The sequence below is a fragment of the Liolophura sinensis genome, chromosome 8, assembly GCF_032854445.1.
Source record: "Liolophura sinensis isolate JHLJ2023 chromosome 8, CUHK_Ljap_v2, whole genome shotgun sequence".
In the NCBI taxonomy this organism is placed as follows: domain Eukaryota; kingdom Metazoa; phylum Mollusca; class Polyplacophora; order Chitonida; family Chitonidae; genus Liolophura; species Liolophura sinensis.
Window position 1 is genome coordinate 41820632 of NC_088302.1, and position 11233 is coordinate 41831864.

The 11233-nt window shown below is 38.5% G+C and overlaps 2 protein-coding genes across 2 annotated transcripts; one reads left to right on the forward strand and one right to left on the reverse strand.

Moving 5' to 3' along the window:
* Positions 1-1929: 1929 nt before the first annotated feature.
* LOC135473833 (iron-sulfur cluster co-chaperone protein HscB-like) lies at positions 1930-5429 on the reverse strand. Its single transcript, XM_064753742.1, has 2 exons — positions 4966-5429; positions 1930-2987 (listed from the first exon to the last, which is right to left on the reverse strand). Exons 1-2 carry the CDS (start codon positions 5233-5235, stop codon positions 2601-2603), a joined length of 657 nt encoding a protein of 218 aa, XP_064609812.1. The 5' UTR covers positions 5236-5429; the 3' UTR covers positions 1930-2600.
* Positions 5430-5682: 253 nt separating this feature from the next.
* Positions 5683-10788, forward strand: LOC135473759 (U6 snRNA-associated Sm-like protein LSm6). Its single transcript, XM_064753640.1, has 4 exons — positions 5683-5711; positions 7172-7324; positions 8746-8859; positions 10467-10788. Exons 2-4 carry the CDS (start codon positions 7237-7239, stop codon positions 10499-10501), a joined length of 237 nt encoding a protein of 78 aa, XP_064609710.1. The 5' UTR covers positions 5683-5711; positions 7172-7236; the 3' UTR covers positions 10502-10788.
* The last annotated feature ends 445 nt before the right edge of the window (positions 10789-11233 follow it).

Sequence of the window (11233 nt, forward strand, 5' to 3'; positions counted from 1 at the left end):
CAGTTTAATGTGTTTATAATTAGTCTGGGAATCTGTCCAGAGGAGAGATTAGACACCAGGAAACGTGTTAACATCAACCAGGTTTCATATTTTGAATTAAATTTCTACATTTAGGTCAGTCGCTCTCAGTTGTGGGTGTGTACAAATTCCCTGAAATTTGTAAACAAATGTTTGTTACTGTCGATGTGTGAAGCATAACGTAAACCTAGTATACCAAGAATAACAAACGTTTCATGACCTTCTAGTCTTGCATAATTTGAATCATTAGAAGGTCATTACACATTTATTGACCATCATCACTCCTTGATTTCGGGGGACCAACGGTGTCAACTTTTCTAAACCATCAGAAGTATACTGGAATATTTTTGGAGTAAGCCTATAAAAAGTCCAAACTGGTATTTCTCTCCCACAGGAACAACATTTATATCTCTGAGCTATCGGTATGTTATGTAAACCCTAGAACAGGTAATGAATGAACATTCTCAGAATAAGGTATAGCGAATGGGTTAGTCCACCTCTGTGACAATCGAAAGTTTTTCTTGAAGCTTTCCTTCAAGAATACCTTTCCTCCATTTTTTTTTTTTTTTTTTTTTTTGTCTTAAAAAATGTATTCATCATTCGATATGTCAGACAGTCTGACTTTCTGACCGGTTTTTCCTGGTATAGTCTCGGTGTTTGGATCTAATATATCGGTAGCCATGCAAGACAACAAATGCACAGAATCATATATATCTCCAGATTTCGCAAAAACTGGAATCACGCTTTGCATGAATGTCACGCTCTCCATTAACATTTATCAATGATACCAGTGGCTACGCGCATCACGATCTTACTTGGCACCAAACAGCCTTGGATAACCAAAATGAGATATATGCAGGCTGATCCTATAGGAAAAGACCTCTAAAAGTCGAAGCAGGCATCATTAAATAGGCCACTTAAAACCGGCATAAATGCACTTCCATTTCTTTTTTTACATTTTTGTCAAAAGAGTTGAAGGCGCTCAAACATTTGAATTCTAAGGTGGGCTTTATGGAAAATACTATCAGAGCTTAGGAACTCTGACGTCGAAGGAAGTTCATCCAACTCTTATCACGACACTGAATGTTGGAATAACTCTTTTTTATTTGAATTAAAAATTACTGAAATAATGATCCTAAAAATTTCAATCTTCTGGTGAAGATCACGAAAAAAGTTGATGTGACATCAGTTCCCAGATACCGTCAACATGGCCCATAAAGCTCACCATAGTATTCAAACATTTGAGTGTCTTTCCAAAAAATCTGAAAAATAAATGAAAGTATTTTTACGCACAGTTTTCAGTTGTCTGTATGATACACCTTACCACATAGCTTAGTTTTCTTTTACTTTAAGGCAAGCTATCAATCCTTGGTAACCAGATGTAGTAGGAGATACAGGAAGGCTGATCTAAGGGGAACCTTCCAACCCTGGGTAACCAGCAGGAGATACATCCAGCCTGATGGGAAGGAAACATTTCAACCCAGGATAACGAACTGGAGATACATGAACACTGATCTGAAGGAAACCTTCCAACCCTGGGTAACCAGCAGGAGATACATCCAGCCTGATGGGAAGGAAACATTTCAACCCAGGATAACGAACTGGAGATACATGAACACTGATCTGAAGGAAACCTTTCAACACTGGGTAACCAGCAGGAGATACATCCAACGAGATCTTAAGGAAACCTTTCGATTCATGATAACCAACAGGAGATACATCCAACCTGATCTGAAGGAAACTTTTCAACGCAGGAAAACCAACAGAAGACAGATGTTAGGTTTAACCCGAGCTAATATTTTATCAGGATTTTAAGACATTTTGAGAATTTTCATACCTTACTATGTGTGATTTTATCATTATTTCTAGCTTAAATAAAGACGAAGCACAAATACAAATTCAATCACACAGGTAAACTTTACTGAACTATTTGCTGCTTGATCACAAAATTAGACACATAAAACAATATGCCTCATATCCAGAATCTGTGGTTTATGATCTAGGAATTTATTCTCTGACGGATGATTCAGCTAAAAATTCCACATTACCATCTATTATCATCGGGATATATATGTATACTGCCTGAATTGCCTGGATATAACAATTCCACATTACCATCTATTATCATCAGGATATATATGTATACTGCCTGAATTGCCTGGATATAACAATTCCACATTACCATCTATTATCATCAGGATATATATGTATACTGCCTGAATTGCCTGGATATAACAATTCCACATTACCATCTATTATCATCAGGATATATATGTATACTGCCTGAATTGCCTGGATATAACATTCGTGAAATGTGATGTCTCTTCTGATGTTATGGCATGGCCTTATAAATAAAAGTGCATAAAAGCTTCCCACCTTTCTTCTTATGGTAAAAAAATGGCTTAAACTAGTCCATAAATCTCTGGTAATACAACAGGTAAAAGGGATTCTCAGCATTTTTCTTTCAAATGAATGTACCCTGTGGACAGTAGGTACACATCTATATTAAAATATATTTGTAAAATCACAATATATACATTTGTAATGTTCACAGAATATGTCATGTATTCAAGAACATGTCCCTAATCTTCAAATTCCTTCCTTTCCAATTCTTTTATTTTCCCGGCAATGTTATCATAATACTTTAAATGTATCAATAATTTCCTTGCTTCTGAGATGTCCCCTTTGTCAAAAGCCATGGATATATCAGTTGTAAGTCTTTGTAAGACTTGCTGATTGCGTTTCCTGATTGCATTGACTTTCTCCATGGAATCTGTTTCTGCCAGATCTTCGTTAATCTCCATGATTTCCATGAGGAAGTCTGGATCCAGATTTGTGTTATCTGTTGTCTCATCAATCGGATCTCCGCTAAGCTCTAGCAGGTAAAGACCTCGCGATAATGGCTTGATCAGTGTTGTGTATGCCTTGTTCACTTGGCTGGACTGATCAGCCGAATACTGCTGCTCTGTCTGCAAAACATAGACAAATACACCAAGTTACATGAATGTACTGACCGGTAGTGAAAACATTAATCACCTGCACAAACTTCCCGATACACAATAGATGAGTGTGTCTGTGTAGGAGATGTGTGGCAGAGGTGAACTTTTCTAGTCTGACAACTATTTCAAAGTGTTTTTTCCAGTTCAGCAAAACATGTATATAGGTTATCATAATGACAAAATCTCTGGAAACACTACTTCTTTATACATTTATTTATTTATTTGGTGTTTTATGGCGCACTCAAGAATATTTCATTTATACAATGATGACTGGTATTATGATGGGGGGAAATACTTTGTTATATAGACTAAAACATTGTTACATTGTAATTTTTTTACACCACAATCTAAATATTTCTAAACATGCTAAAAAAACTATCTGTTACATTATCTACTGGTTTAGTATAATTTTGCATTACCAAGAATTAGCTAGCAATACAAGGGAGATAACTTGGCAGTGTACATTTAGATAACAAATATTAATCACTAAAATAAATTGCCTACAGCAGAAAAAAAAAATGCTAGTGTCTAGGTTGAAAAAAAAAGTCCTTTCAATGTAGCACAAGTAAATCTGCAACTGTTTGATTTGGTATCAGAACAAGTTGTCCTAATATTAAGATATACTGGTAGAATACTAGAGTACATACATGTACCGACAGCTAATATCTCCCGATACGTTCTGGATAAAAATGCCTTCCCTAGAGTTCCCTCGAGTTCATTTACCTGTGCTCTCTGAAGTTGAAGACAATTTATAGAGTCAGAGGCTATAAGCTGCTCTAATTCTTTCTTCACAAAATTGGCAGCCTGTGGTAAACTCATGCACATTCTGGCATGTCAGTGCACTATTGGATCTATTGAGCCAAACATCTTTGGCAACTCAGCTAGGCAAATTAAAGAGTAGCACAAGATAGATGATCTCATCTTAGGTAGAGCTCAACCCCAGCCCTATTTAACTGCATGGCAAAAATGTCACTGGCTTTTACAGTACAATGTCGTTCTTATATCTGGTATACACTGATGCCCTCTCATCTAATGTGTAGACATACCAAAGCCTATGATAATACATTACTAGGCTAAACCATATTTGCAATGTTATCCAGCTGTTAAAATATTTGAATCGAACATGTCTACACATCAGATGACATAGGAGTCATCTAGATGACATTCAACGTAACACTGAGTCCATCGCCACCTCTCAAACAAATCGCCACATATCAGCACACTCCAACTCGATGGAGCCGATCTCAATGAGATCACGGCACCCAAACTTACCTGCACTAAATATACAAGCTCTTTTTTATGCCTTTTTGGATTGAAGTTGTTCTTGCAGACGGTGATTGAAATATAATCATGTTCTTGAGGATTTCAATACCAAAACTAAGTTGCATTTCAATCCCGGAAGTAGGCCACCTGACACTTCAAAATAGCTGTCAATGGCGAGGTACTTGGTACCGCCGAAGTTCTTGCAGTCAATGTGACCACCATGCGCTGAGTTAATTAGTTTCGTTGGTGAGGATCGTAACTTAAAGGATATTATTAGAGATTCCACCATAAAATTACATATAAATAAGCAGAGTAGGTGAGCTAGATTGCCATTAGTGGGAAGGAGGTAGGAGTTGGAAATCTGTGTTTTCTGGAGAGGTGTTGATGAACTCAGTGTTACAATGCATGTCAGAATTTTAAAATAGCACACTGTGTCCATCTAAATGGACTGAGGAAAGTAGTATAGGGGCTAACAAACATAAAGTCGGGTTGGGGTTGTAAATGTTGGGGTCATTTAGCTTTTCCTCTTAGAATTAAAAAAAACATGCGACCGAGCGCTACATAAGGTCGCTTGAGCAGTTCAAAAAGGGAGCTGAGTGTGGACTATGAAACAACCAGACGATGAAACAATAAACCCAAGACAACCCTGGGTTATTGACACTCGCTGTCATACAGTATATCTCACCTCTGACTTTTGAGTAAATTTATCAGGATGAAGTTGGCGTTGTAAATCTTTAAATTTTTGAGACAAACTTTCTTCATTCAAGTTAAAGCTTTTTTCCAGATTGAACAACTGAAAGTGATCCATGTTAGGTCTTGGTGCCATTATCACTCCACATTTGCAGAAGAAAATCTCATCACTGGGGTGTATTGTATTTCCACATTTCCAACATGATGGGCTAGATGACGCTGCGTCGCTATGTATATCTGCAGCAGATGACAACCCTGGCGTCATGGGACCAGAGAGAAACACTTCTGCAGCAGACCACAAAGGAGAGTTCAAACGCTCAGGTCTGCGTCTAGTTACAGTCAGACTGTTTGAGAATGAGTTATTTATTCTTTGTCCCCAAGACGCAATGCATGCTGCTGAAATCCGTTTTCTTGGTATTGGTGAACTCCCTAGTCGATCGAATACTGTCACAAAACCTTCAACCCTCAGCATCGTTTGACATCCCTTGATCACCTTGGGCGCCGCCATTTTTGAAGTCACGTGATAATTTCGTTATCGTTTATTTTTGCTTTGCAAAAGCCGTGATTCGGTCCGGTTACTAATAGAACCTCTTTGCGGCGCAAAAAGAATTTATTCTAACAAAAACTACAGGACTAAAACTCTCAAACAATGCCAAAACAATTTTTTGAAATCGAAAGTCACGCAAATTTTCGCGAGAATCCAATAGGGGGCGCTGTACAACCCTTTAGGCGGCGTGTTTGGTAAGTGACAATAAATTTTATAGATTGAGAACAGAGAATATCCATCCCTGTTTCGTGAATAATTTTGTTCTGCAACATGTGCTTTACAAGCCGAAACATGTCTTGTTGCTGCCATTATTACAACATCTTAGTGAAACGTAAGTTAGTGAAACATTTCAAATGTTGATCTGTTGACTGTTGTGCTGTTGTTGTTGCTGTACCGGTACAGATTATTGTCTGGGATAGTTACCCAACTTTCATTTTTTGACTATGACAAAACTATTTTTCGAGGATACCTAAATACTGAAGCCATAAATTGTTTGCTCCGTAATGCTGGCTGCAATCGTATATGTTGGATATTCTTAAAACGCCTAGGTCTAAAAACACCAGTGAAATAAATAAACAAAATTAAATGCAAAATTTTTCTTGAATGTCATCGTCTGTGATCTAACAGTTAGGTTACGGTGTTACAGCACGTCATATATCCCAGCACTTAATGCCTTTCAGCTACTTGAAATAGCACTATCACTTATGAGTGTGTGGTCTTAAAGTGTCGAATCATTAGTCCGAGGGTCCCCCTAAATTCATATAAAATGTGGAGGGGCCTCTGTGACTGAGTTGGTTAACGCGCTAGCACAGCATAATGACCCAGAAGACTCTCACCAATGTGGTCGCTGTGAGTTCAAGTCCAGCTCTTGCTGGCTTCCTCTCAGGTCGTAAGTGGGAAGGCCTTGCAGCAACCTGCAGATGGTTGTGGGTTTCCACCGGACTCTGCCCGGTTTCCTCCCATCATAATGCTGGCGGCCGTCATTTAAGTGAAATATTCTTGAGTACAGCATAAAACACCAATCAAATAAATAAATAAATAAATAAATAAATATAAAATGTGGATCAAATTGCTGCATTTTTGTCTCTGCTGATCCTAGGCTAAGTTGACAGTAACTGTCATGGCTACATATGTTTTTAACATGTGTTACCATTGTAGTTATTATCAGTTATGATCTGCTTAATCTTTGTGCGAGCAGTCCTAAGTAGAATGTCATTTCAGACTTCACCAGTGGAAGTTAATTTGTAGGCTACCAAACTTTATATGTGTTATCGGTTGTGTTAACATGTGAAAGGATTGTATGTAAAATATATGATAGACCCAGTTGTGGAGGAAATTTGGCTGGGTACCAGTATGTCTTGTAATTTGTGCTGTGTTTTGTAGATACTTAAAGTACTTTTTGAGTAGTTATAAATAGTTTCTTGAATGGTTAGATCATCTGATTTACCAGCTGGCTGCCAAAGATTTCTCAATTTACCTTCAAAATATGCCATACAGAACCACAAATTTACACTTATATCAAGTTTTTTTATTTTTTTTTTATTTTATGTTTTTTTTAAAATTAGGCATACTTATGTAGTTGTGACAGGCAATATCTAACTTAGAAAAGCAGTTGTGATGTTTAAAACTTAATATTATCCTTTTTTTTCATAAGTGAATTGATCTTGACTTCCTTACAACTGATTCAACGTCAATGTCAAGTGGGAGTCAGAATTCAAGATGAGCCGTAAGACTCCAAGTGATTTTCTCAAGCAGATCATTGGCCGTCCTGTTGTGGTGAAACTAAACTCAGGCGTTGACTACAGAGGTAACTCTAACATGGCTAAAGACTTACAATTCATTAGATTCAGATTATTATCTCTATACAGTACGCTGATATGGTACATATTAAGTTGATCCTTACTGAACAGGGGCATTTGATTATGATTTATGAGTATTGGTAAGTAATGAAATAACCTTTGTAAGTGGGCATGATTTAGGCAGATTAAACTTCACTATAGTTTTCAATCAACTTTGCCACATGCCATTTCAGAAATGTAAGTTGACAGCTGACAGATCATGATCCATCAGGTTCCTTACTCTTTACTAGTTACTCTTACATAAATAAGGATGTAGTTGTATTTGATATTAGCTCTGAGATCAGATGGCCATGTTCCCAGCTTAGCGTCCACATTACCCGCTCTGGACCGTTACATTCAATAACCTGGAACTCGGTCCTGTCACCTGTGCTGTCATCAAAGTGCCAACGATGGACGCCACAAAAAAAAAGGTGTCCTGTGATGTTAAAGTAATTCTGAATTCATATCACTTCATTATGTGGGAATAATAAAGACCATAACGTCGTAAATAACACAAAAGTAACTGATCGGAACTTCAAATCATTTTCAAATCATGTGACTTGGTTGCTATGGTGGACTAGGCTGCTTTTCCCAAAATTAAGATCATCTTTTTTTACAATATAATTGATTATGGTTCATTTCTGTTCATTATTAACACACATATTAAAGTAAAGACTCCCAAATTTGTCAGTCACCATTTTTATGGTGTACATCTCATTAGTTTCCATCAAATTGTGCCACAAGATTATCTTTATCTGGAAGATGCCGAGTGCGACCGATTCTAATCAAACGTGGCCTCTAGTGAAGTTTGGCTCGCTGTTAATGTACCAGATACGTTTGTGTTAATTATAACGTTGTTGGTGTTCATTATTCACGAATAACTAGGTGATATGAAATAAGAATTACTGAAGGATTGCAGGCAACTTGTTTTTGTAATGTACAGCTTTGACATGTTGAGGACAGCATACTCGAAAACAGTGAGTTGCAGGTTAGTGAATGGAAGAGTACAGGTTGTATTTTTGAAAGTTAAGCTAGGAAGAATAAAACAGATCTCAGATCTTATTTGATATATGCATACGTTTGAATTATATTTCAAGTATTTAAAGTTTTGTATTGCATTATCTTATTGTCTGATTTTTCATTGTAGTACTTGTAGGCTCTTGCCTGTCAATCACAGTGACAAAAGAGGTGCAGGATCAAACCCCGCCTTAGACAGGGAATTTGTAGATTCCTGGCTCTCACTGCCTCTGGGGCCTTTGTGACAAGTAGTTGTAGCCGTTTTGCTCAGGTGAAAGTTGATGGCAGACCTCTTGTCTTCCACCATTAAACGTGACTGTCATTGTTCAAGTAGCACTCAAATAAATAAATATTGTCTGACTATCTTTTCTAGGTGTATTGGCCTGTTTAGATGGGTATATGAACATAGCCCTGGAACAGACAGAAGAATATGTCAATGGTCAGCTGAAAAACAAATATGGAGATGCCTTTATCAGAGGAAATAACGGTGAGTCACCAAATGTATATATGTACACTTTGATAAAGTATCCCTTAGGAAATATAAAAAGCATAACTTTTTATTTTTAGCTCATGTAGCTTATGTGGCACTCTGAGAGTTGGTGTTAAACAAAGTGTTAGGGATTGTATCTCAAAAAGTACTGTTGGGACTTCCGTGGACGAGGGGGGTTAACAAGCCAGCGCTGAGCAATGACCCAGGAACCTCTCACCATTGCAGTCTCAGTGAGTTCAAGTCCAGCTCATGTTGGCTCCCTCTCCAGCCATAAGTGGGAAGGTCTATCGGCAACGTGTGGATGGTCGTGAGTTTCCCGGTTTCCCCCCACAGTAATGCTGGCCGCCATGTATAAGTGAAATATTCTTGAGTGTGGTGTAAAATCAAATAAAAAGTACTGCCTGTACGCAAATCAGGGTTTGAATACATGTAGAGCACAAAATACACAGGGGGGATATTCCATCGTTGATTTGGAGCGTCCACCTTGAAGTAGGGAGACCCGGGATGAAACCTGAGTCGGGTCATACCAAAGACTTCAAAATGGTACTTGTTGCTGCCTCACTTGGCACTCAGAGGTTAGAGCAAGGAAACATGGCTGGCCCGATGTCAGTATAATGTGACTGGGTGGGCACTTTGGTAGCATGGACTCGCCCTGCCACAAGACACAGCATATACACCCTAATGACTCCTCGTCGCACTGGCCCAGATGGCTCAGTTTGTAGAGCGTCTGCTTCAGGGGTGGTAGATCCAGGGTTAATCTTGGGTTAGGTCACACCTAAGACCTTGAAAGAGCAAGTTGTAGTTTCATTTCTTGGCATTCAGCTTTAAGGGGATAGTACGACTGGTTGACCCTTATCAGTATAATGGCTCGGGTGGGGCAGCTTACTTTGCCTGCTGTATTAAAGTCATCTTAGTGAAGCAGCACTGGATAAAAGAGAGGTGGAAATCTGTCTTGCAGCAAGAAGACACATTACATGCACTCCAAGGACTCCATCATCCTATGACTGAGAAATTATTTAAGTGCGATGTTAAAGCCCAAGCACTCACTCACTCCTCGTCACAGGACTGAAAAGTTGTTAAGTATGACGTTAACCCCTCAAGCATTCATTCGTTCTTTCTATCGCTGATTTTGTATTTGCATATTAAATTCCATAAATTACCAAATTCCTGAGTTGTTGAATTGTGTTAGAATCATTATTAAAGCAAAACATGAGGGGTGGTATCTTAAAAAAGTACTGCATGTATTGACCTGAAGTTTTGCATGCACATAAAGCACAATAACACAAGGAGGATGTTCCATCGCTGATGCTCTGTGAGCATATTAATTGCTGTAAATTCATGACTTCATTACTTTATATATTGAGATGGAGTTTTACATTCATGTGCCTCCCCCAGTCTTTGGTAGCAATTTGAAGTTGTGATATTGCATATCCGATATATTGCTGTTCAAAGAGAGCAAATCAAAAGTGCCGCCATGTTATCAGTTTTATCAAGTTAGGGACAAGTTACATGTATTTCTATAAACCAAGGACATGTCTGTTTCGGCTTCCATCACTCAAAGGAAAACACATGCTATTCAAGTGTGTTTGCCATTTTGTTGACAGTGTTGTACATCAGTACACAGAAGAGGAGGGTATGAGAACAAGGGCATAGTGACTTTCCCCTGGCTCAGCTCCAGAGCACAAGGGTGTCCCAGTTCTAGTAGCTGAGGTATGCAGAATACCTCTTGTGGATGACCTGGCCAATTCCAGTGACGAGACTAAAACATTTACCGTGGCGGAAACACGATCTGTGGACCCCAAGGGCACAATTGTCAGGACTGTTCATGAGGAAATGATGTCCTGCCAGATCTTAGGACTCCTAACTAGTGTGCAGGAAAGCACCAGTCGTCATTTGAACTTCATAATAAACATGTCATTGTAGAAATGTGTATTGTTCTTGGTTTCCTATGCAGGAATTGTTTGGTCTTGATTTTGTCCATAACTGTGATCCTATGCAGACAGTCCCGTGAGTTTAGGAGTTCAAGTCCATCTCCATATAGAAAGTCAGTCACCAATCAAATAAATATATACGAGATATTCAGCCTGCCACTGGTGGTGTGCTCTTTTCAGCAAATGTAATACTGATGTACTTATATTCTCTTGATTGTTGTTTGACACATAAGTCTTTTTCACTGGAATGGTGGCCAGTTTTCTGAGGGGAGGAATCTTGAATACTTGGAGTAAAGCCCTGACCTTTGGAGAGTGTGCAGTGCAGTGGTGATATTCTGTCTGCATGTACTTTGCTTGGTGCCCAGCAGAAGAGGAATAGGCCAAGTTCTGGTTAGTCCCATGTCTGTATAATGTGATTGGGTAGGGTGTCACGTCTGTAG